Raw genomic sequence first — 27,920 nt, forward strand, 5'->3', positions numbered from 1 at the left:
ATTCTTTCAGGAGCAAGTGTGTTTGGTATGCCCACGTCTCTCCATGGACCATTGCAGTAAATTACAAAGGACTTTATTTTTCACAAACACATTTAGAGAGAAAAATCTAAAAATCGAATATAGCTTCATTACATAGCGTAATGTTCTGTTAATTGAGATTTTAAATAGTGTTTGAACACAGGGATATTATAACGCTATTTGAGATGGCATCTCGTGTGTCTTCCGAGAGCCTAAATTACTCTTTTTAAATGTTCCATGTTATTACATTTTGTGAACGCTTCAGAACGGGTGCCTTTAATGAGGAGCATGTTTGACAGTAAGCGATAGCCCCAGGAAGCATCATATGTACACGGACGAAGAAACCGATCAAATACTTTTTAAATGGTTGGCAAACATAATGATGGAAAGTGATTGAAAACTGAGCGTGTACATTTAGCTTTACAAGTTATAGTGATGTGGGCTAGTTCTCATCACCGTTCCCATCACAGATCAATTTCAACCTTTGTCACGATCATCACAAAAAAATTGAATTTAACCTTGAAAGCTCTGTATTATTAAGTGAAATACATTTCTTTCAGAATATGTAAAGTAGTCTTGGTTTTATACCTTGATTTGACAGAGTGGACTTCTTTCTGTCTCCGTGTTTTCAGTTCTACCATTTTATTTCTTTTTTAGGTTTCGACTACAGACAGCTTTTAGCTGACTGTTGTCGACTGTTGTCGAAGACCTATTGTGTGCTATACCAATACGTACAGAGTGATTTGTGTTAGCCAACGACTTGCGTTTGGTTGGCTTTCTTACCAGTCTCCTTTGATTGCTTCTTATACAATGGCGTTCCTGCTACTTGTTGTTTTTGACCCTCCTAAAGAGCAAAGTTTACATCCTAATGAGTGGATAGATTGTGTCCATCCACTGATATCATTTGGGGAACTACTGTTTAGGTCTGCTTATACACTGCCTTACTAGCATAATTTCTTCCCACAAATATGATACAAAAATACTCACATATAGAGGCTCTTTTTCAACACCATTTCACCTGTTCAAATGTCACTCAAAAATACTCCCTCCCACCACATCACAAAGTATATGTTAGCGGACCAGCCCACTTCAGCCACTTCACTTTCAGTGACTGTATTTTTACCTTTAACATGTATACATACACCTAAGAAATAGTTCCCTAAGACTAGAACTTTTTAGACACTTGGACTCCCAATGACCGATAGTCCTATGTATAGTAGGGTGTCATTAACTATTTCCATAACATTCAAGATATTTATTGTAAGTTGCAATGTTGACTCATCGCTATCAACGTAAGTTGCAAAGTTGACTCATTGCTATCAACCAGCTTTGCCTTATTTATCCTTTAGAAACATGAACACAAAGCATTAGAGTAGCAACAGAGTATACGCAGATTTTTAGGTTGACCCACACTCCCTCAGCTTTGTGACGGCATTGCAACTAATTGTATGTGACTGGAAAGGGCCCTCTAGTAATGAACTGAGGAACTGCAGCAGCTTTGCAGCCCATGCAATCCTTACCAATACACTTAAAATGCAGTTACATTTATTCATCTTGAACAAAAAGACCAAGAGGTTAGAGTCACCCTGTGAGTTTTATGCAATTTCTATTCTGCATTGAGGTGCACATCTTCATTCTTAAATAGAAAGGAAAAGTGTAATGGTGGAAGTCAGTCCATGGCAAATGTGATCTTGCAGAACTTAACATGTTCGTTTAGAGCACCTGCTTGAAAAACATTTGGATCTAGGCGCAAAGCAGTGTCCCACATATTTTCTCAAGATGTCAACATTGTGTGTCTTTGGCATAACTCGCTTTTCCAAAGTGTTAGTATACACCCTAGAAGAGCTATTCTGTGAGGACCTCGGTTAATAGTACAGTGTGACTGCAGCTTTCATCTCCATTGCAGTCTTCTGTGAGGATGTCTGTTGATAGTAGAGTACGACATGTTTTACATCTCATTATACTCTTCTGTGTGGACTTTTGTAAGTAGTATAGCTCAACTTCAGCTTTCCATCTCCATCTTTCCATCTCTTTTATAAGCACCTCTGTTGGGAGTATAGCTCAACTGCAACTTTCTATCTCCGTCAGTAGTAGAGTGCAGCAAGGTTTTCATCGACATTGTACCATCCTATGAGAAATATATGTAGGTTGCGTAGTAACACTTCCACTTTCTGACACTTGTCTGAAGCTGTGGAAAACGTGGACCTAAATGCAGGGCAGTGCTGTATGCATTTTTGAAGATGTCAACTTTGCTAGTGCATGCTCATGTCTGAAAGCCTGAGAGCTCTCTCAGCCTCCTCAAAAGTAATGTTCAATAGTACTTTTCGTAAATTAACTTTGATAACACATAAAACTTTTAACAATCTTGGGCATGTACATAAACAAGATTCATTGTGGCTACTTAACCCTTCAAACTCCCTCTTGCAGTTGATATTTGGCCACCTCACAGCATCAGGCATTTCCGGTTCACGCGTGACGTTGTTTGTGGTGGGGACAGGAATGGCGATGTTGGTCTTAATGGTGGTGCAGTATGGGGATTGTGAAGGGTCCCTCACTGAAATTGGCCCCTCTTTAACCCAGACTGCCCATGTAATGCATATATTCAGTATATTTCATTTGCATTCTGATTTCAGAAGGCTATTTCTCAAATGCCGTGCTGGGTTTAGGATGCCTGTGTACATGTTTTGTTCCTTTTTTTATATAGTGTAGAGCCTCTATGTGGTCTTTATTGGGCGCACTGATGGTTACAATTTAAATATCAAGTTATTATTAAAATGATGAATTTGGAGCTAGTATTTCATTGCCGTCAAAGAACAAATCTAGCACCAGATTGAATGTTCTTGCTTTGTGCTTTTCAGACAAAACTGTGAAACTCTGGAAGGTGAGTGAGAGAGATAAGAGGCCGGAGGGCTACAACCTCAAAGATGAAGAAGGCCGACTCCGAGATCCTTGCACCATTAAAAGTCTGCGGGTAAGAGTGGTGTCCTACAGAAGGCTTCTCATCAACAACTTACCGTACTTGCTATTTTGTATCTACTCTGCACATATTCTCGCATACATGATGATGGGTTTCCTATGAATATGTGCTTCAATGTGGACTTTTTGTGACCAGAGTGAACGCCATGTTAGGGATGGGTGGTGGAATGAGAATAGGGTCTGTATCAGAGAGGCACCATATCCAAAAGTTGATCATGGATAATTGATTGGGTGCAGGGTATTTGATGGGTTGGGAACAGAAACTGTGCCAGCTGGGCCACCTGCCTCGGAAGTCGGTGTATGACACAACCACAATTTCCTTTCCCACGGGTCCCTTAACAACGCTGGTGGAACAACAAATGAGTCTGAGCCACACATTCCATTTACAACGCAAGTCATTACAGCGACTTGCCTTAGGGGGGTGCTGGACTTTGGAATACTTTTACTTACTATTCCAACTCCAGTACCCCCAACATTAGAGAAAGCGTTGACTTTAAAGTCCAATGCCACTTTACCTAACGCATTTCATCGTAACGTTTTGAGTCGTAAATGGAATGCGTGGTACATATGCATTCGTTGTTTAGCCCGCATTGCAAAGGTAACGTGTTGTTTGGCGGTCGTGGTATTTGCTGTTTCCCCTTTGAAGTACTTTGTGAGTGGTGGAGGTGGAAGCAGGGCCTGTGCGACGAGGCCACATGGCCATTAAACGTATTCTGGCTGGGGAGGGGGTACTGATGCTGTATCAGGAGCCATCTGCCCCAGAGGTGGAGTCGGCAAGTGGGGTGGAGCTGCAGGCCAGGGGAGCAAAAGAACACTTTTTCTAGTAGGCGGTACATCACACCAACTCACACTCAAAACTGAGAGTCAAAGAGGAGAAACTGAGGCCAAGGGCAGTAGTGTGCTTACATTGTTTCTACTGCAAAAAAGGTTCTTAATAATTTGATAACATTGTTAATGTAAATTAAGTGCAAAAAATCAAATAAAATCATATATGACAGAAGTTTAAAAAAAATGGCGTTTTAAATGATACATGTGAACCCAATTTTAATCAAACATTAATGGTGTGTGAGTTTGACCAAGTGTGCCGGCATGAGAGTGCACACCCTTCTCGTGAAAGATTCAATATTAGTGAGTGGCTTGCCAAATGGACAACTTTTAAGAATGCTGAAATGCGTACACAAAAACACATCCAGTAACAAACTTGAACCTGTGTTAAGCTATGCTGGTAAATTAGCTTAGATGTGCATTCACAGTTGTGACCAATAACAACCTGTATGTACAAATAGCTTTGCGCTCACTAGAACACATGTGTGAGTGTGAAAGGGGTAAGCCCTTAAACTCAGGACCTGGGTCCGTTTGTCAGTACATATGAGGATGGTCTGAGTATGGCAAATATAATATACATATATATACAATTTTAGATAGAACCACGTTCACCTTTAGAGTTGATAACAATCAAAAGAATATCTCATTTTTTGTTTTCCATTCCTTATGGCATTTTATTCATTCATAGCCAAGATTGTGTAGAACAATTTATGGTAAAGACATGTAATTATTGCATCATTCACTTACCCTTCCCTTTTCACAGAGAGCACCGATTTCGAATACGGAATGTAATGATGCAATAATTACATGTCTTTACCATAAATTGTTCTACACAATCTTGGCTATGAATGAATAAAATGCCACTAGAACACAGGCGGTATTTCCACTTGGGTATTTTTGCACTTTTTTTATGACCCACCCACAATGAGAGCTTTAGTGACGTTAAATTTTGCTACAAAGATCTCAATAAAACCTGCAGGTCACAGATTCACACCCCACACGGCCAACCCATCCTTCAGAAGTCTGGATCTTCCGTATCGTTAAGTTAGGCAGCAGTAACACTAGTTGTGTAGCGTCCTACAAAATGTCAAGAAATGCGGTCAAAAGCACTTTATAATGACAGAGTATTATTATTCTCAACTAAAAGCCTACATACAACCAGCATATGTGCTAATTCTCAGTATGTAGGTGTACATATAATGTCCTACCTTCTGATCCATACCCTCCGGTGTCCGTTGTTCCACTATTCCTACCCTCTGATATAGACAGTTAATAGAATGTCTCAATGGGAGCTTCACTAGGCTCAATGCCCGCTCGGCGCTAGGGCAGATGATGTTGATCACACTTGGCTTTTGTGCCAGCTGAGGTCCTGCCAGCCCATCTGCTGCATGGAACCTCATTTACCAACAGTGGACTCCTCCTGACTGCAGGAAGAAAAAAAATGATGTGGGATTATCATCTCTTCCAAAACTACAGTCACACCTTTCTGTATGCAATTGTGTCACCACACTACAAGAATCAGGTAATTAAACAAAAACATGCATTGGCAAAAACCAATAGGTCTTGCCTATGTGAGAACTATTGGCTTTGCCAATGTCTTTTAGCCATGTTGCACAGCAGCGTTGCTGCTGTTAAGAATGGCTAAAAGTTAGTGATTTGAAATGATGTGGCGTAAAGGAGCGCAGTGTGGAGTGGCGTAGGATAGAGTGAAATTCCATGGAGTAGAGTGGGGTGGAGTGACATAGGGTACAGTTGCATAGAGTGTGTATAGTCCATAGAGTGAAGTGGTGTTGAATAGATTGGAGTGAATAGATTGAAGTGGAGTAGAGTGGCGTAGGGATGAGTTGCGCTGGGTTGCGTGGCATAGGGGGAGTGTTGTAGAGTGGCATAGAATGGAGTGGCGTAGAGTGGTGTAATGTAGACTGACTTAGAATAAAGTGGTGTAATGTAGAACGGTTTAGAGTGAAGTGGCTTATAGCAGAGCGGAGTAGATGGGCATCGAATGGAGTGGAATTGTGTGGGATGGGGTGATGTGGCGTGGAGTGGTATAGAGCAGAATGCAGTGGAATACAGTGGACTAGAGTGGCATAAAGTAGTACCAGTTGTGAGTGTAAGTAACTAAAGAGTGAAAACAGCCCAAATAAGAAGCTGTATACCAGTGTTAAAAGTATGAAAGCACATTCCACTTCCAGGAATATTACCAAAACACAACAACAAAAACATTGTATGTTGCAAAGACGCGGAAGAGCACATACTTGGTCTATGCTTTAGGAAGGAGCTAATTCAAGTAAGGAAGGGAAGATGACAGGACCTAAGCAATCGAAAAATTGCAAATGAGTGACAGGCGAAAACTACAAATGGTAAGATGTGGGCAAGTTGTAAGCCCACTGTATGGTAAGCAATATGTATTGCGTCAGAGCGTACACACTGTAAAGGCGAGATCTAAATTAAGTCAGAATACCCTCTACTTAAATATGTACCACCTCTACCAGTGTTACACAAGGAGCTCAAACAAGATATTGTTTTTTTTAATTAGTGTTTTGGAATAAATAGAGGACTCAGCGGGAGGCTGAAGGGACAGGAAGAGAATGAGATATATAATAGGCAACCATATTTTGTGTTCCGATATCAGTGAGAGAAAAAAAACACATACGGTAATGTCCTTTCTGAATAATATTGCATACAAATATATATCGGTAAGAAAATACATCTTATTGCAAAGCAACAGCTTGATATAAGCAAATCAAACGAAAGGCATCTGCTAAATGATAAATCTGATACTTAGCTGGAGAAGACGAGGCCTATTGCAAGATGGTAGTCCAATAAAATATTACAATAGGAGACGCATGTTTGTGCGGAATGGTTGTCTCATAAACTTGCTACAACAGAAGACAAATCCTATTGCGGCACAATTTTCCAACAGGCGACACATTTTATTTCAGGACAATTGACCGACAGAAGTATTCCAACAGAAATCGCATCTTATTGCTTAACAGTAAAACGATATAAGCACAAAGGGAAGAAATTCAGTTATTCCAGAATAATAGTCAAACGCTACAATCGCAAATGCATATTTTATTGAATGCTAGTCTGATACGTTTACTGCATCAGAAGACAAATCTCATTACACGTTATTACACAATAGCCTTATACAGTAGGAGACAGATTATCGTTGAACGAAAATCCCACATAAGCACTAAAAGAGGAGATTGATTTATTGTGGAACAATAATGCAATGCTACGATGCACTTTTTTATGGAATGATAATTTGATACATTTAAATCGTAAGAACAGGAACTTTAAAATAAGACCATAGTCTGATAGAAATATTACAGCTGGAAATGCATCTTTTTGTAGAATGATTATCCATTGGAAGCATCTATAACAGGAAAAAATAAGATACGTTTACAGTGACTGACGGCACTAACTACTGAACGAAGGGCTGATACTTTTTACTAATCGACAATGGAAGTTGCTTCGTCCATATCCTGGTCCCCGGTCTTGTTTCATTCCCCTCGGATGTCTTCGCGTTTTCTCATACCTTCCTTTAACTGCCATAAAATGAGCTTCAGATTCTTAGACCTGTGAAGGTCACCGCAGGGGCCTGAGCTGCTGGATTATGATTTCAGATCAGCCATTTTATCACTGTCAGTCAGACCTCCGCGACCCAAGGCAAATTTTCCCTGAAAAGTAAATTTATACCCCGGGACTTGATTCATTTTGAGACACTGACATTCATCTTGTTGGCCCGGGGAAAGTCCAGGGGAGAAGCCGGCTATAAATAGACCTTCCAGACCCTAGCGTTGGCCGCTGCCCCCCCACTCTTAGAATTACAAGTGGGTATAATAGAAACATGGCCATTCCTTGGACTCATTCCTGCCTTGTGGGACACCACTATCATTTCTTTTTAATCTCTCTCCTCCTGAGCCCAGCATGAAGCAACATCTGAGATGTAATAGCTTTGTTCCTAACCTTCGAGCCTGATGGCATTTAAATGGGTCCAGTGGCAGTGGTTGGTTTTATGAACTGTAGCAGCAGGATTAAATGGAAGGGGGAGTATGTCCACAATGTACAGCCTTCAGTGCCAGATGAAGGGGAGCTTAGCGAAGTAATGGAGGGTCCACGCACAGGCGCGGCCCGTTCAGGTAAGAGCAGTGGGGGTGGGTTGTGGGGGGATTTGACAGACGAACACGAGGGAAAATGAAATAATGAATTTTCCCTCATCTTCGTCTGTCGATATTCCCCCTTCCCACCCGGCCCAATTGCTCATACCTGTACAGGCATGGCTTCCCACGCATAAACCATAGTTTCGATATCAAAAACATACCTACAAACAGAAACAAAGACAAAAATGCATTTGAATGTATGGTGGTGGTGCCGCCAGCCCACATTTATACTAATATAGATGCAATTTTTATAAGAATGCAGGAAAAAATGGGAAAATCGACAGAATTGGAATCCAAGATTTTCAAAGAATATAGTGCAACACGTAATGCAAGTTAAAAAAAAATACTCAGCATCATGTAAAACATGAATTTGGAGTTACTGACACAATTTCAATTTGGGTACCTGAGCGTAGCCATTCAAAGAATACAAAAGACAGGTGACACCTATTTTTCATATGACAACAAAGAAGCTCGGCTCGTCAGTAGCAGCACATATCAATCACATATGAAGAGAAATATTACATTCAAGAAAGTAAAATACGTATAGTTGATGACTTAAAATCATTACAATTCCCACCATAATATAGTCTGGCGATCATCATACAAAAGTACTATTTAAAATATATTTTGATAGATTTGCTAATGTTTTGTTTGGGCATAAGTTGGTCTAGTATGTGGTAGGGTTTTCTTGTCATTTTTGTCCTCCAGCTCAACCCAGGATATGGTTCCACTCCAGTAGCCCTTGGTGCATTTAAAAGCAACCCGTGCATCATTGGTAGATTATGCACATGAGAGAGAGTTAAATGGCATTGTGCTGGCAAAGGGGGATTTGGTGTGGCTCAGGCCAATACCGTCCAGTGCTCCACACACATACTATGCATTGGTGTTAGTTCTTTGTGAATGCTGATGATCCCTCAACAAAAGATAGATATTAAAGTTCAGTGACCTTGGTTTAGGAATGAGCTTCTTTGCAGTTGTTAAATGTATGTTAAAATGACAACCAACTTTGGGACACCATCTTCAAGAGAAGCTCTTTACTTCAATATTCTGCCCCATGGTAATGCAAACGTAACACATAGATTGTTATTTCAATTTGTCCTAACCAAGAATGAAAACCACTGTGAGGAGCGTGGCACAATAGGACAGCGCTTGAAATTAGCCTAAAGACCCTATTAAAAAAATTATGTATTTTGCGTAGAGATTAGTTTTGTACTATTTTTTATTTTAGTAATCCACCTCACCGGAAGTAGCCGCACGGACTGAGCATATTTATCAGATGTTTCTCTTACCCCTGCTCAAGTAAGCTGACGACATGTAAATGTGCTACAGCTCCATTTGTTTAGTTGTGGTGCAATTTGGCAGGAAAGTGGTACCAGCTCACAACATCTGTATCCCTAGCTGTGACAAAATAAGTGTCCACCAGCCCATCTAGAGGTGGGTACTGTTAACCTTGTTATAGCGAACGCTCCCATGCTTTAAAGCACCCCGGAACTCTGGCTCGCATCATGGCATCATGCATCTGGCACGGTCTGCGGTTGCGCAATCACACATTATGTTGTGCCGTATGATCAGTACCACGCTTAGTCCTGCGTGCTGTGGTCATGCCCAGAAATAGAGGCATTGTGCCGGGATAGGGTGAACTGGTACAATATGTGCCTCTGGTTTAAGAAAGAGGGTGTCCGTGCTACAAGATAACTTAGCCAAGACAGGGATATCAATGAATTAAATGCTTCAAAAATAGATTATAATCATACAACATTCGTGGCCCAAAATGAAAACAAAATAATTCATTTTGGGCCACAAATGTGTATTGACCTCTGTTACATTAGTCACTAGTCACACAAAACAAATTGCTGATTCTATGATGCATGTATATACTGTATGATTATAATCTATTTTTGAAGCATGTTTAGTATGAGGGGGCGTGAAGTTTATGCATGTATGGGTGTGTGTGAGCATGAGTATGTCTGGTGACTGAAATACATTTTATTAATATATTGTAATCTTTTTCGGGGAATAATAATTTGTAGAGAAACAGTGACATCGTGTTTTATAAAAACAATAAACTTTTCCATTTTGGTATCAAAATGTATGTTTCTCTGTTTGTCTATATATGTGCTTTCTACCTTGCTTTGGTTTGTAAATAATTGCCTGAGACTTCTTTTGTAAGTCATTGACAATATGTGCCTATGTCTCTAACAAAAGAGAGGGACCCAAAATCCAAAGGGGTAGGGTACCAAAAGACAGATTGTCGAAAAAGTTTCCCCTTTGGGTGAACTAACTCAATAGTCAACACTTATATCCACAACATTCCATACAACAAGTTGGAGCAACAAATCAGGAGCAAAATGATAATGACAATAATGGTAAACTAAAAAGTGTACAATTTATTACAATACATATTAAAAAACATAGTATACAATGTTATATCCCTAAAAATCAAATACAGTTATACACACAATATTACATCCCGCGGGAAAAATAATAAGGAAAATGATTCCAATTAAAATGAGATGAATACATTAGCCAAAGAAATTAATCAAACTCCAAACCCTATGCTACTATTGTGATTGGAGTAGTTGTGTTCCAAAGACTTCCAAAGACTTAATGTGTTACAGCTCAAAAGCATCGACGTGTTTCGGTTTGGCACTTGTCTTTAAAGCTAACACCTTCTTCAGGATTAAAAATTAAATTCCCACAATTCATATATAATATCTTAAGGCGGATCAGACCCAGACCTCAGACCTTCACACTTGTCCAGGATACCATATAATGGTTATCTATGACTCACACACCTATTTGTCAATTGAAGATCCTATGGGTTAGGCATATATTTAAAAACAAGGTGATGAAAAGGTATGTATCCCAAATACCTGAGAATTTCTCTCATTCAAGTGTAGCCAGATACGCTATAGATAGTCATACGCCGACAACAGCAGTGCTCGTCATTTTTTTAAAAATAAACAGAGGCCGGTTGTCGTCCCCTTACCCAGCTAGACCGCCTGCAGTCTGCTTCTTATACGAGGATCGGCACAACACGGGTCCTGGGCTTCTCACCGTCAATACGCTGTTGGCGGTGAGAAGCCCAGGACCCGTGTTGTGCTGATCCTTGTATAAGAAGCAGACTCATTTCCACCTTTGTTTCCAGCCTGGCCGTTTGTCTCTCTCCTGTTGGTCCGAAATGTGCCTGTAGCTCCCCCAGTCTGTCAGCAGAGGTGGCACAGTCTCCCAAGGCACATCACCTGGAGTCTCCCAGACCACACCATTACCCGGACCCCATAGGGAAAGTCTGCTGTATATGTATGTTTCTATGGTCAGTTGGAGACTTCTATTTTAGTGTGAGGGGGACACCTATGGTATGGGTAGAAGACGCTATGGCCTATGTCAAGCCTGTATGCCTTCGGGGACGCCTCCTCCAGTCCCATGCATTCTTTTTGCCAAACCTTGTCACTAAGTAGGCTATTGCAATCAGATCTGTTGTACCAATCTATGACTACAACTCCCAGAATTCATATTAGCTTATTTTAGAAACGCCCAGGTCATACTCGGAGTCGCTTGGCAACCTTAATTCTTGCTGCTAATGGGATGCACCTCCCTGGTTTCAATGTACATGCTATGTGGACAGTGGGAAGCATGTGTCTTATTAGCAAGGGTTATAGTTCAGTTGTCAGAACAAGAACTCCTCTTGATGTTGTGGTATATGTTTAGTGGCTGGGCCAACCTTTCTCCCTAGCCACTGTATAGTTTTTCCAGCCAATTATAAGAACCTCTCTAGCCGTCACTGTATATGTATCCCTGGCCAGTGAGAACCACCACTCTTGCTGCCAGCGTGTGATTCTATGGTCAGTTATAAGAACCTCTCTGGCAGTCACTGTATATGTTTCTGTGGTCAGCCAGAGGCACCACTCAATCTACCATTATGTATGTTTCTATGCCAGCTGAGCAACCTCGCTTGTTGTTGCTGCATGTGTTTCTAGGGTCAGTGCGTGGTACCTATTGTGCCACCAGTATACATCTTCATATGGTCCGTATCTGGCACTTACACATCTCTCCCGCCCTAACCCATCCTGTGCCTCACTTCTGTTCCAGGTCCATGCACGCGCTGCACCACTTTGTCCTGTGGCGTATAAACTACAACCCCATCTCCCTGCACACCACTCTCACACCCTGCATCTGTACCATAGAACACTGAATCCGGCCACTGCACACATCTGTTGCACCTCCCACTGTACACCGCACTCTTTCCGTTAGCTTTCTGTTGAATCTGCATAATACCAGTGACTTAACACAAAACAGTCTGCAGGGGGAACCACTGTCATGGGGGCCCCCAAGACTGCCATCTATCATCGTTATCCTTAGGCCCTAGATTAAATGAGTGGTTAATGAAGGAGCGCCTGCTGTGATGCATGGGTCTGGGTTGTGGGTACTACTACAATGAACCGTCTGAGCCCTGCACAAACCCCCTCTCTCCCATACCTGTACAGTTCACCCCTCCCCTCTCCTGCACATTTGTTTTCACAGTTTTCTGTTTAGCCTGAACTCGTATTGAAGCGCTTTACAAGAGCAACACTTACATTACACAAGGTCACATTAATTTTTTTAGGCACATGGAGATTAAGTGACTTAAGCAGGATCACAGGGTGTTGAACCAATGCCGGGACTCCAACCCGATACCTCAGTTCCAAAATCAGCAGCTGTAGCCCTTAAGCCACATCTCTTCCCCATCTCTTCCCCACCCTTTTCCTGTTGAGTTCTTTGTTTACACACACTTTCCCCCTGCTTTCACCTGCATGCTTCGCCCGTCCCAATGCATTTAATCGCCACCCTTCTCACAACTGCTCAATAAGTCCAGTGCAGCATCTCACCTGTGCTCTTCATCCCTTCGCCTGCCTGCCTGCCTCCCTCCAGTTCTGGGTCCTCATCGGGGTGCCTGGGGTTGCTAGGGGAGATAGAAACCTATCCCTAACTTTATTTCATTTGCGTATTTATTTCATTCTAAAGCCACCAAAGGGCAGCCAGGTTCTTTCCTGCCCAAACACTGCGCTCTCCGGCCTTCCTCTGCCCCCTTTGTGTGAATGAATGCAAGGTGGGCTTATTTCACTCCTAGCCTGAGAGGTCAATCCATTCATCCTTATCAAAGTTGTTGCGAGAGTGGTTTTAATTATTTTGACCTCTATGTTCCTCTAGTTAGATGTCATTTTATCCAGTTTAAAATGATCAAAATACGTGTGGAATTTGTATTTCCAAACGAGATATGCAGCAGACTGTCCCTAAATATTCACACATCCTGTGATTATCGAGGTTATCTGGTTATTTTTTACCACCAATGAACAGCCATCCGACTTCTGGTACCATGGACCCTGTTTGGTGCTAACATGGCACAAGTGCGGAAGTGCTGCTGAAATGCAAGTCCCAATGTCCATAGGGATGGCGTGGAGCTGCACAACAAGGGTGTCCTTTCTGTTCTTGGAACCTTTTTCTCTAAAGGCTCAAATATTTTACCCAGGGTGTCAGCTTGTTCTTTAAGTTAGTTCCGGTCTTACCTCTCGAACTAATGCACATGCCAGCACTGTCAAACGACTTTAATTAATGCCTGGTAGTAATAGGGCAGTATATCATAGATGATTTACCACAAACTTTGATGTCAGGAGAATGTACTGCATGGTTAAACACTTATAAGGTCCCAAAGGCGAGACCTATTGGCTATGCCAATGCTTGTTTTAATTGAAGTGCTGTGAGTCTACAGAAACAAAGTTATCTAATGTTACACTGAACAAAGTAACCCCCTAGGCACTTTTGGAGCACTTGCAAAGAGGCTGCACGAACATTCTGGCAAAAACAGTACCATTCAGTTTGGTTTCAGTTTTGATATATAAGAGAACACAGGCGAAGGGAGAAGTAGTTATTTGACATCAATCTCAATTTTGGTCAATTACAGAAGATGGGAAGCAACCCTTGTATTTTGTTTCTAATGTCAACCACTTACTACTGAGACAGCACTTCCTCAGCTCCAACTCCTTGTTTAATCAATGGAAGCCTTGGACAGACATTGGTCAACTTGGTCCTCCGAGTACTGTCAAGCTTCCCTGCTCAATGTGAGGCCTGCTAGTGATTTACTCGATACAGATTGTCAGAACAAAAGAAGTCCGCACAGGAAGGGCCCTTAGTTCCAGCAGACTCCATGTGATCACAAGCCATGGCGGTGATGGACGGATGGCTACCCACATATTTAATTAAAAAAGAAATTAGGCCTTCACAGGTCAGTGCCCTCATCAGGCGGAAGCCACTGAATTGTTACAAAGCCCACCTAAGTTGACTGAGCTGGAAGGGTATCTGGGGGCACTGATCTGCGATTCACCTTAATGCCGCTGATTGAATTTTGCACAGAGTCGGCCATGCTGACAGCTCACCATTACCCCATGGATAAGACGCGCCCGGCGGTACCGCTCAGGGTTGTGTTTAACAAAGATACGCACATTATAGGGAAGACGATGCTCCAAAAGAAGCTGAGCATATAAATCACAAGCTTAATTTTCAAAGATAGATGGCCCTAGTTGGGCAGCCTTGCAGAACCTTATTAAAAAATCTTCAGTCTTCCCTTTAAAGCTAGATCTCGTCCATTACCGAGGCGGAGACAAATGGAAGCCACTGTCATGCAGGCTGACACAGATGAATATCCATCCCTTCCTGACCTGAGTAATTTGTTCGCTGGCATTTCCAAAGAGCATTAGTAGGACAGGCAACGGCTAATCTGACAAGGCTTGGGTGCTATTCAGCAGGGCAGTTTTCGCAACCAAAAACAGGCAAGCACAAAATCTTTTGCAATTGCGTCTTCCATTGGAATTTGAGATTTCTACTTAGTCGCTGAAGACATGCGTGATCTCTGAAATCATGTGACTGTTGCTATGATTCGTGCACGGGGAATACAATATTGACGTTTATTTGCATACAAGACAGCTCGGTTGGTTAAGCGTTTGTTTCAGAGACCTCAGTCTAGCCCAAAAGTCACTGGTTTAAATCCCAGTTAGGCGGTTTGGGTTGTCTAAGATCACAAAAGTGAATGCTATTGAAACGGTCAACACAAAGTATTACAACCAATTAACAATTAATCCGGAGATTAATATTAACATGATTGACAAATGAGCATGTTAAAAAATAAAGGGTTCCTACCAAAACTGGTATCTAAAAAAACTTTTAATAGACTTTTTGATATTGACTAGCCCATTTTCTATCCCTAAGTAGTAGCATGTTTTTGTAATGAGAACATAGCTGAGATGATATACTGGTGATTGTAGCAAAGCGATTTTGGGTATACGTTGATATGTGTTCACAGTTTAATTAAAAATAAATGATTACAAAGACATTGTGATGTGCATTTAAAATAATGCCGCACTTATAAAGCTGGCACATACGTATTATTAAATAATTATTAAATTACAGAATTGAGTGGAGAGATTGCTCATTCCATCTGATATCATACAAGGTTGCGCCTGCTGCGAACAAGCCGCCTACACAACGGTGTGAGAGGCAGCTTCCATAAAGCTACATTGCATCCACATCACTCACCCCCACAACACAGAGTCCTACATGCAAAGGATCTGCTGCCTCCTCCTCAGCATAGGGACCAGTCCCATCCCTCTTCATCGTATTGTGACAACCATCTGTCCCTCACGAAGAGGTCTGCAGAGAGCCGCCTCATTCGCAGCTAAGAAGGTTGGAGGTGGATCATCAGCGAGCATGTGCGTGCACACGACGATCACCACATTGATCTGAACTGCACAGATCTGACACTGGGGGCCTTTGGCAGACTCAGGAAGCTTGTGATGTGCATTATGTCTGGTCCCTCAAATACATGTTGGTACTCTTTGCCCCCACTGATGCGCTCCCTGGCCACAACCCTCATCATTCGAACTGCAAGTGCCGCTTGTGGTAAGATCCAAAGCAGAGCCTACTTTTTGCCTCTCCGATGACCTACCATTGAGAAAGTAGACCTTATTTACATTAAATTGGATGTCAAAGGAAGTAGTTCAGGCCCTGGAAAGAGCACATTAAGTCCAGGAAAAATAAAAAAAAGTCTTGTCTACTGCAAAGGAGTATTAAATGCTGTCGGCACTAGACCAAACGAGTAGTCTCATTCTAGTATGTTTGTCTTCAAACATGAAAGGTGTCCAGGGAAGGTGTAGTTCGCTAACAGGCAGAATCCAAAATACTCATTGGGGCTCTAGAGTTGTGTGTCTGATGTTAAGAAGGATCTCAAGCGTTGGATATTTCCTTTTGATAAAATCTGCTAATGTTACACATAGGCCTGCTGGACTCAGACCTGCATCTGTTTTAAGGGCTTCATGAGAGATGGGTGCTTACTGCATTCAAGGCGCTTTGTTAAATTAGGGACCTTGCTTAAATCAGAGAAGCTGTCCGTTTGTGTTTTGGAGTTTAGGCAGGCCAACAGAGAGCTGGGAAGTGTAGAAATATATAAAGAACTTTGCCTTCCAGCTGCTCTGGTGTTGCCTTTGGGTATCTCCTCAACTGGAGATTTTCCCAGACTATGCCAATTGCGTTCCCTGTTTTAGCAATTTAGACCTCTAATTAGATATCTCCACTTCTAATTATCTCTCTATAAGGGTAAGATAAACGTGGGAATTCGTACACTTTTTACCTAAGCATTATCATGTTTTCCCATTGCCCATCTGCGAGCTGTATTAGGGCGGTTGCCATTTGGTATTTTTATAGTACAACCTAGCCAAAAGGGTGCTGCGCTCTCAACAGATTCAAAACCAAAAACGCAATCAACAAGTGGTAGGAGAGACAGTTGGTTATTAGGTTGTTGCTGCATTGTGATGTGCTGTTCTTTAACCCTTTGGGTGCTGGTGACGGAACCACTCCGTCACCAGCCACGGACGGACTATGGAACGAAGGAGTGGTTCAGTCACAGCCCCGCCGCCACGCCTGCACGGCAGCGATTTCGCGCCTGCACTGAGCGTTCTATTGAGCAGGCGGAGCCGTGATGGAACCACTCCGTCACAAGCACAGCGCGCCCGAGGCTCTTGACGGAGTGGTTCCGTCACGAGCATGGCGGTGCCGCGCGGCCTCCCCTCCCACCTAGCGCTGCGTCGGAATTACTGCCGCAGCCAAGGGGTTAAAGAGTGGTATCTTCAGCTCTTTCCTAAATTGGGACAGTATTGCGTTGATCCTTACGGATACGGGATGTAATTCCAAATCCTGGGTGATCAGATGGAAAAGGTCTGCTGCCTTGTTTTTTTTCTTTTTTACACTTCTTAGCCTCAGTCTGATGGTTGCATGAGTGTGTGCCAATAATTGCCATTGAAGGTGAGCTTCTTTGAAAGGTAAACGGGGTGCTAGTCATGATGGCTTTATAAATGATGCATCTGGTTTTGAAGTTGGTGCGTGCTGGCACGGTAATGGAATTGAGCTCATCAGCATGAGACTCATATGATCATCTTTCTTCTGAACCTGCATGAGACGGGCTATGAAGTATAGGGTTTTCCTAGGGAGTGCCAATGTGGAATATGCGATGCTTAGGGTATGGCGTTGATACTACCATCCGGAGAGTATGAGGGCTAGAATAACAGTTCTGAAGTTGCCTACTGGAAGAAACTGTTGCACTTTTGTTAGAAGAGAGGGCTGGTAGTGATGGAGCGAGATAGAAAACAAAATTTTGTTTAAACTCGCAAAGTCACATTTCCATAACATGAATAAAATTATTAATGATTTGTGATATGTCGTACTAATACAACTTAGATTAAAACTTTACACGTGGGGGGACTAACATGTGTGCTCATAAACGTGCATATTTGTTGCATCTTTTTGTTCGTGCAAAATAATAAAATAATTTATTGTTTTTGTTTTTGTCATTACTAACTGCTGCAAACTTAAAAGAAGCATGTGCTTGTTTTGCTTTTCCTTGTCTGTGTGATGTCATTTCTACTATTCTAGGTGCATATGGGTCTCATAGAAAAACGGAGACTGGTAAATATAAACGCTGCTTTATTTGTTTGCAATGGCTAGGTAACATTTTGATTAATCGGGTGGGTTAATTAATTAGTAAACCATGGGGTGGATACAGAATATACTTTATTTCTTACATTAATACTTTTCTTGTGTTTGTTTTATACTAGAAAACATAAGTTGCCTGCTTTTGGGCCTAGTCATTTGAGCCGCAGAAAAAGAGCTGATCTATAATTCTGCAGAAAGTCACGAGACGCCCATTCTGAATTAAAACGTTTATTGAAGCTGTATTCACAAAGCAAAAACTGATGAGCTGACATCATTCTGTCGGACATGGCCAAGGTCGAAAGTGAACATTTTGTCAGTCCTTAACTTGGCATCCGCGGAAGTTGTACTGAAAGTCTATGGAAGCTGCGAGGATGACTTAATACAAAGTTGCAATCGCAGGAAGCTTCTGGCTTCACGTGGAAGAGACAATGGTCTTTGTAAGACATGATTTTGTGGAACTTTTTAAGAATCGGGTGACATGTCACTTGTCACTCTCAACCAATGGGACGTCGAAGATTTCTGAAAACTTTCCTTTGCTAGTTTAGTTAGCGTAGAAAGGTATAAAAAGTCATGCCCTTAGGGTTGGGCTGGCTGCTGCTTTCTGACTTTCCGATGAGGGTGATGTGCTGCTGGACTTTGCGTGGAGCACGTAAGAATCCTCAAAGATCTTTACTTTAATTTCTGTCTATTTAGCTCAGTTAGGGAAATAGGTTTTAGAAATGCTAAACTTTATATAATTTCTTTAAAATTGATTCAATTGCTTAAATTGTATTTTTCTCATATTTCTTACCATCATGCTTGCTATATTGCAAATAAATTTCATTTATAAAACTTTCAACTTATATACCATAATTTAGAAAATAAAATCTTACTTTTGACAAACAAGCTGTTCTTGGTTATTCAGAAGTATAGGTTACCATTAGCTAGATCACGTCGCCTATGGTGGTCGTTTAAATGGTTGGGTTTTATTCTAATGACAATATTCTTTCTGCAAATGTATAAATATGTATATAGTTTGTAGATAATGAGTATATAGATTTATTCTGACCACCTGATTCAGTAGGCCCCAAATATATCAGGTTCATAAATGGGTCCATATTTAGTATAGAATTTTGTTTATAGGTTATGAAGTTGGGTAGCGTAGTTTATGATATATTTTCTATAGCCCGCTGGATCAATTCTCTGGTAGCAGAGGATGGTTGCTAAGAGGTAACCAAGGTAATATGTTGGTTGCTAAGGGTTACGTCATGGTATGGAAATAGGATCGATGTTTTAACACATGTTAAGTTCGTTTTTCGTGCCTATCTGTAAGCTATACCGGTATAGATTGTGTGGCGAGAAATTAGTCACGCAAGCCATCTGTTCAGTTTGTAGTGATATCGCCGAGTATCACAAGAGGTATCGCCGTGTACCATAGTGTTGTCGCCGAGCAGCACAGTTTTAGGGCTAGGTCTGAATCTTGTATAATGAGGATTTTCTAAGAAATCAAAGCAGCATGAGAATAGGGACAAAGCGCCTTCCATAAAACTCACTGTGATGAGAGTATTAGTTATTTCCGAGCTTGAGTGAAGGGTAAAATTAACGTCGGTGCATGATTATCTATAAACAGGTTAGAGTCCTGTACGGGTACATGTTTCATATCTATAAACAGGTGAGAGCCCTGTACGGATAACGTCGTTATTTTGCTAACGGTGCATGAATTCTATAAACAGGTGAGAGTCCTGTACGGATTTCATGTGTGTTTGAATTTAGGGAATTTTCCGTGTAAAAGTGCGAGTTTGAATTGTATTTTATGTTCAAGTGGAACTCTTAGAACTTTCACTTCGCGGTGGGTTCAGAGCAAAGCGAGTTCATAATTATACGTGTTAGAAGGGTGGGGTAAGGTTACTCTACTGACAATTGAATATTATCCTTAGTGTGAATAGCGCCGTCTATTCCGAAGTGTGGATACTTGAATGTATATAAACTATCCTAAATAGTGAAACGAACAGATGTTGTCTTTATAGTCATTGTTAAGAATTAATTTACACTGAAAAGTATCCTTAAAATGGCGCTGTGAAAAGATTTTGTGAAGGAGGGGTAAGCGCCTGGAGTGAGAAGCGAGAAACCGCAGCTGCTGTGTACGTCACAGAGCCGCGCTGGGATTGGGTGACCTACGTCACAAGCTGTATTCTGATTGGCTCCTGAGTCTCTGACGGCCTGTGAGCTGATTAGTCGTTCGGAAAATTTCTAAATTTATTGGTTGAGCAGAAAAGTGACGTAGCTCAACTGCCATTGGCCTGTTGGTGTGTTTCGCGCACGGATTGGTTGTTTTGCGGAACATCCCGGAAATATTTTACGAACGATTTTGTGAATTAAATTTAACTTTTAAAAATGAGTTACCATTTTAAACATGTTGAGAAAAAGACAACATTATTTCAGAAATTTAAGAATTTATTTTCACCTGACAAGAAAATCGAAACGCGAGGTGGTAAACTACTTCATAAGTATAAAACACCTGCAGCGTACATGGAAGGTGAATACGGATATCATACTGTCTTATGGTTCGACAGTTGGAAACGCTATACTAAAAACGACGGTGTTTTAGCTTGGCCTGATGATGGTTCATTTAATGTAAGAGTTTTAAGAAATTTACGAGAGAAAATGAATGCTCTTGTTCCAAAACCGAGACCAACTCAATTTGAAGCTTTAGTTGAGTGGGAAGACGAGATGTATCAGTTACAAAGAGAAGCTAGTGGAATTAAAAGACCTTCTAAAAATCCATCATGGAAAAGAGAAACTCATGAAGATAGATTGCGAATGTGGAGACAGGGAAACATGAGTGAAGGATTATATTTAATTCATGAAATGGTAATGGGTTCTCCTACAGGGAAATCTATGGAAAGTGAATCTGAGGATGCAGTTATGGAAGAAATATATACAACTGCTAGAAAGAAACAGCCTAATCAGCCTTTGAGACCTCCTAGATCATGGTCTACTCCGGTGGTTTCTACTGAAACTTCACCGAGTGCACCTCCAATTAGTGAAGCTCCTAAACTTTATCCAAATAATAGTGAAATCACTGAAACTCCTAGAAGATCAGAATTTGAGAATGTTCGAAATGAAGGTAGACATTTTTCAATGACTCCAAGAGCAAGGGAACCTCCAAAAGATTATGCAAGAGAGACAAGAAATGTTGAGGATGTTGATTATAATGAATATTTAAGGTCTAAAGAAGAATTAATTAAAAGAATGACAAAAGGCATGGAAGCTGTCACAGTTCCAGTAACAATAGGTCCTGTTCAGCCTGTATTTGATCAAAGAGATACAAACAAAAACGGATTAACTATTCCTTTAAATACAGAAACTCAAAAGGCTACTGAAAAATTTTATTCAGACTTGACTGAATTAAACACTTCTAGATCGAGAATGCCTGATTTAACTTTTAATGAGGACTTATCTCCAAAAACACCAATGGGTGCTATGTCAGATGTAGGAAGTCCTGAAGTCAGGGTAACCACACCAAAACTTGATGTGGCCAAATTAAAAGCGAATATCGAAGAATTAATAATTGGAACAATTGGCCCTGATAGTTTAAATTACTATCGGGATGATGAACTACTATTCATTTGCAAAAGTATTCAGTGGAAAACGAAAAATAAATATGATCAATTAGAGGATCTAGCTGCAGAACTTGAAATCGATGTAAGTAAACAAAAGAATTTTGCAAAGCATTACAGATTAGACTTTTCAGAAAGTGACATTGAGAGTTTGAACTCAATGGGAAGAATAGTTCACATTAAAGATTTGATTGTCTATATCAAAAAGCTAGGAGAACTGAACAAATGGAGAGTGAAATGGACCAAAAGGAAGGAAGATGAAAGATTGGAAAAATTGTCAAAACAATTTCCAATGAGAGAAGTTGCAGGTGGAGGATATGTTCATGTCCCATGGTCGAGACAAGACATTCTGTTATTCACAAATGACTTTCCAAAATTGAGGGAAAAACCAGTTGAGTAGTACAGGCAAGTCGATAGATTTATCAAAGTGTCAAAAGTTCTGTGGATTGATTTAGATGGATTTTTTGACATTGTAGTTCCATCTGATCTTTGGACAGAATGTAAAATATCTATTAGTTGGCCAAAAGCAGAACCTGAGCGAATTAAAGAAACAGGTGCCCCAAATCCACTTGTAATGGATTTCTATGAGAAAGTAATTGTTTGGATGAAAAACAAAATTCCACCCAAAGAAGTTGATTGGGTTAAAATAGAAAGAACAGAACAGGAAACAAAAGAATCAGTTCATTCTTTTTATGAAAGACTATTGTTAATCTTTAAACAATACAGTGGTTATGAAAAATTAGATGAAAAAGACATGAGTCATTTTATCTATAGATTTGTTTATGGACTAAAACCTGAAATTGGAGAAATGATCAGAACTAGTATTGTCGGATGGCAAGCACTATCTGTAGATGATATTCTAAGAAAAGCAAAATATTGTAGCGATGAATTAGAAGTAAAACAGAAAAAGCTGAAGGAGAAAGCCATGTGGGCTCAGGTAAAGGTGGCTGAGCAACAGATTGCCAGCATGGGAAATAAGAACACTAATTTTGTTCAAACTGGAAATACAAACCAGATACAAGGAAAGTTTAAAGGTAATAATTTCCCAAAGAAATTTAGCCCAAAGATAGAAGAGCTGAAACAAAGATTACCTTGTTTTAATTGTGGCGAAATTGGACATTGGAGGGACGAATGTCCTCATCCTCCTAGAAACTCAAAGAATCCCTTATTGAATCCACAGATGCAGAATGGTGTTAACCTCCAGCAACAGCTACAGATGCAACAGGGGTTAAATGAATTTAATATTCAGCGACAGTTACAACAACAGCAACAACAACAGGTGAATAATCGTCAAGACCAGTTGCCACAACCACCTTTTCCGAATTGTGGGGGAGTTCAAAAATATAATCCAAACGTGGGATTTCAGGGATGTGAACAGGTAATAAAACCACAAAAACAGCAAAAGCAGCAAAGGGTTCAAATGCAAAATGCTTCACAACAATTTTTATTAACAGAAAGTCAAGACAGTGATTCTGATGATTATTGCTGACGGTGCCCGAGAGAGGAGGAAGAGTGTGTTGTTGGAGCCACTCTTGAGGTTGACCAGTCTGGTCCTTATGTAAACGGGAAAGTTAATGATGTAGACATCACTTTTCTAGTAGACACTGGTGCTACCCGTTCTACTGTTAGATCAGTGGAAATTGAAAACCTACCTCTCTCTGGGGATACCATCCAAGTTGTGGGAGTAAGTAATCAGCAAATTAAAACAGACTTAACTGATCCAGTACCAGTTGAAATTGGAAATTACAGAGACAAACACAGATTTGTGGTTTGTAATAGTAGTCCAGTAAATCTATTAGGTAGAGACATCCTATGTAAAATGAATTGCAGAATATATTGTTCTCCTGAAGGAGTTGAGTTACAAACAATGGAGGAAGATGGTTTGTACAGGATGACAATGATGATGATGGAAGCAGAAGAAACAAAATTGTTTCCTGCATTTGAAGAAAAGGATTTACCTGAAGAGCTAAAGGAAACAGTGAAATCTGAAATATGGGATTTTACTGGGAATGAGATGGGTCTGATGAAAAACGTAGATCCTGTAAAAATAGCATTGAAACAGGGGATAGAATTTCCAAACACTCCACAGTATAAAATGAAAATAGAGACAATTGAAGGTATTACACCTATAATTGAAAAGTTAATCAAGCAAGGTGTATTAAAGGAAATGAAGAGTAGCTCTTGTAATTCACCAATTATGGGAGTTAAAAAGTCTAACGGAACATTTAGGATCGTACAAGATTTGAGAAAGGTTAATCAAATTGTCATTCCATGTTGTCCTGTGGTTCCAAATCCAGCAGTAATTCTATTTCAGATTCCACATGATGCTGAATGGTACACAGTTATTGACCTTTGCAATGCATTCTTTACTGTTCCCTTACACCCAGACAGTTATGAAATCTTTGCTTTCAGATTCCAAGGTAAGACCCTTGGATGGACAAGAATCCCTCAGGGCTATACTGAAAGTCCTTCAATCTTTAATGAATTGTTAAAGAGATCATTAGAAGATTTAGACTTACCAGGTAGGTCTACGCTGGTGCAGTATATTGATGATTTGTTAATAGCTGCAAAGACAAGAGAAAATTGTGTAACAGACACAATAATTTTGTTAAATTGCCTTGCAGAAGAAGGACATAAAGTGTCCCCAGCAAAACTACAGTTTTGCAAACAAGAAGTAAAATATCTTGGTCACAGAATTGCAAAAGGAAAAAGACAAGTAACAATAGAGAGAATAAAAATGATTCAAGCAATGTTACCGCCAAGAACACAAAGACAGGTCAGAATGTTCCTGGGAATGGTAGGTTACTGTCGACAATGGATAAGTGGATTTTCAGTAATTGCAAAACCACTACAAAGATTGACCAAATCAGATGTAAAAGATCCAATTATTCTCAATGATGCTGAGATGGAATCTTTTGAGAACCTGAAAAAGAGCTTATGCCAAGCTCCTGCTTTGGGTATGCCAAATTATGAGAAAGATTTTGAACTGTATTGCAGTGAGAGAGAAGGATGTGCATTATCTGTGTTAATTCAGAGACATGGAAATCTAAAGAAACCTATTGCATACTTCTCCGCAGTTCTTGATCCAATTGCAAAAGCATTACCAGGTTGTTTGAAAGCAGTTGCAGCTACAAGTATCAGCCTTGAACAAAGTGAAGGAATCATAATGGGATTTCCTGTGAAAGTTTTTGTGCCTCATTCAGTTGAAATATTACTGACAAGAGGTAAGACTCAACATTTAACAAGTAGCAGATTGACAAAGTATGAGAAAATCATACTGGGAGCAGATAATGTTTCGATTTCAAGATGTTTGAATCTGAATCCTTCTACATTACTGCCTGATTCTGAAATTGTTGATGATATTGAAACTGAACATGAATGTTTAGATGTCATGGAATTCTGCACAAAACCAAGAAAAGACATCAAAGACAGACCTTTGTCTGAATCGGATTTTGTCTACTTTGTAGATGGCTCATGCTTAAGATCCGAAGGAGGTGTCTTGAAAGCTTCATACTCAGTTTGTACAGTTGTAGATGTTGAAGAAGCATCATGTCTTGAAGGAGTTCGTTCAGCACAAGTGGCTGAATTGATTGCTTTAATTCGTGCATGTGAAATATCAAAAGATATTAGAGTTACCATCATTACTGATAGTCAGTATGGGTACGGAGTTGTCCATGATTATGGACAACTCTGGTCACAGAGAGGATACATGACATCAACAGGATCACCAATTAAAAATGCAGTTTTCATTAGAAGATTAATTGAAGCAATACAATTGCCAAAAGAAATTGCCATAGTCAAGTGTGCAGCGCACACTAGAGGAACTGATTATATTTCCAAGGGAAATGCCTTCGCAGACGAAACAGCAAAGTACTGCGCAAGGAAAAATTATTCATACAATCGGGAGAGGAGTAAAGAAACTGATTCAAATTCATTAATGCTAACAACTGTTGTAGAAACATGGCATGAGATTAGAGATTTACAAAACGAAGCAGATGATGAAGAAAAAGACCTATGGTTAAGATCAGATTGTAGACCACGTGAAGAAGATGGAGTGTGGGTTTACAAAGATGGCAGAATAGTCTTACCAAATTGCTTGATTGCTGACATGGCCAGATTATATCATGGTCCTGCACATTTAGGAAGAGATTCTATGGTCAGACTTTTTAGAGAAACATGGTTCAATACCAAATTTAGAACCATTGCAGAATCTTTTTGTCAAAGGTGTTTGTCATGCCAACAAATGAATCCAAACAGAAAATCAGTGGTGGGGACAGGAATAATTGGTCGAGAGGGTGGTCCCTTTACCAGGTTACAAATAGATTTCATTGAAATGCCCTTACACAACTGTTTGAAATATGTACTTGTAATTGTATGCTTATTCTCAAGATGGGTAGAGGCTTTCCCTACACGACATTGTGATTCAATTACAGTAGCAAAACTAATGCTCAGAGAAATCATCCCAAGGTACGGTTTTCCAGTCACTATTGAGAGTGATGGAGGAAGCCATTTTGATAACAAACTGTTGAAGTTAATTTGTGAAGCTTTGAGCATTGAGCAGAAAATACACTGTGCATACAGACCAGAGGCATCAGGTGTAGTCGAACAAATAAATGGAACTATCAAAAACAGAATTGGAAAAATGTGTCTAGAGACAGGAGTTAAGTGGACTGATGCTCTTCCACTTGTTTTGATGTCATTAAGAAGTACACCAGATAAAAAGACAGGTCTGAGTCCTCATGAAATTTTAATGGGAAGAGTTATGAGGCAAGCTTTTGTACCTGTAGGTAAACTGTTGAGCATAAATGACAGTGCAATTTTGGATTACTGTAAAAGGTTATCTGATATGATAACTTCTGTGTCTAATCAGGTGGGAACTGAAGCTCAATCAAATGAAAAAGTTTTGACTCATGATCTGAGACCTGGCGATTGGGTCAGAACGAAAGTACATCGGAGGAGGAATTGTCTATCTCCTAGATGGCAGAAACCTAGGCAGGTAATCTTGATCACTACTAATGCTGTAAAGTGCAGAGGATTGAAGCGCTGGATTCATCCAAGTCATACTATTCCAGTACCAACTCCTGAGAGTTCTGATGTTGAAAGTGATACCACAGATGATTCTGATTCTGAAGCAGAAGATAGAACAGAAGGTGAAGTAATTCCAGATTCTGAAGATCGACAAGAAAGTCGACATCTGGAAACTGTGCCAGTGAATGGAAATCTGACAAGAAAAGACTTAGAAATAATTGAAATAGATTCTGAAGGTGAAGAGAATCTATTAAAAGGAAAGATAACTGAGGATTCAGTTGTCTCTATTGAAGACAAAGAAGCTGAACCAAAAGAAGTTTCAGACCAGGAGAGTATCGAAAGGCAGAGAACAAGCTCTGAAGTAAGGAACAAAAATCCGAAAACTGGGAAGCTAGAGGTAATTGAAGAAGAAGAGGAGAACGAATTACCGAGTACCAGTGATGGAAGACAAAGTGAAGTTCCTGAAGGAGTGAAATTGTCGAATAGAGAAGTTCCTGAGTCAATTGAAATTTCAGACTACGAAACTGAAGAAAGTGACGTGGAAGGTGGAAGTGAAAACGGAAAGAAAAGGACTTGGAAGTCAGAATCAAATAATTCTGAACCAAAGAAGAAGTACGTGAGAAAAGCAGACTACTGGCCTGGTGGAAGATTGAGAGTAAGATTGATCAAAAAGCCAATAGAACAAGTTGAAGAAATCAGTAGTCAAAAGAGTCCAGGAAAAGAAGTTGGAGTTGGAAGAAAAATTGAAGTGATATCGAGAAAAGGGAAGAGAATAATTAGACCAAACCAGAAATACAAGTCTCCTGAGTGGACTTACTTAGTAATTCCACCTGTTATTGACATATATGATAGTAGTGAAGAAGAAAACGAAATCCAAGAAATTAGTGACAATGATTAAAGTACAAAATTATTAAATTGGCAAAAGGCTGAAGAAATCCTGTTAGTTGACACAAGGTCGAAGAAAAACTGTTTAGTAGAAGAAAACTTATGTATGACATAAGGTCGAAGAAATCTTGTTTAGGGTTATAAAAGAAAAATATATTTTAAAAGGGGGGTGTATATAAATTTTAAAATTTATTTTTATTTTTGAGGCTAAAACTAACCTAAAAATGCCTTACGTTAAGGAGAGCACTTCAAAATGTTCTGTTTTTAAAAGATGCTGTAAGATGACTCTGGTATGTCTGCTCATTTTGGTTCTGCTCTGGTTGGTACTAGCTGTGATTATACCTTTAGAAATGAATAGAGAATTACACAAAGTTAACATAACAAGCAAAGCTCTGATTAGCCAAACTAA

General features: G+C 40.2%; 1 protein-coding gene across 1 annotated transcript in view; it reads left to right on the forward strand.

Annotated features, from left to right (window-relative positions):
- The window catches only part of PPP2R2B (protein phosphatase 2 regulatory subunit Bbeta), a 304,244-nt gene that overhangs the window by 203,938 nt on the left and 72,386 nt on the right, over positions 1-27,920 (forward strand). Inside the window, exon 4 of the mRNA XM_078653298.1 lies at positions 2,877-2,989. Within this exon, the coding sequence (XP_078509424.1) occupies positions 2,877-2,989 (113 nt within the window). The remainder of the gene's footprint in view (positions 1-2,876; positions 2,990-27,920) is intronic.

Source organism: Lissotriton helveticus, chromosome 7, assembly GCF_964261635.1.
Source record: "Lissotriton helveticus chromosome 7, aLisHel1.1, whole genome shotgun sequence".
Lineage (NCBI taxonomy): Eukaryota > Metazoa > Chordata > Amphibia > Caudata > Salamandridae > Lissotriton > Lissotriton helveticus.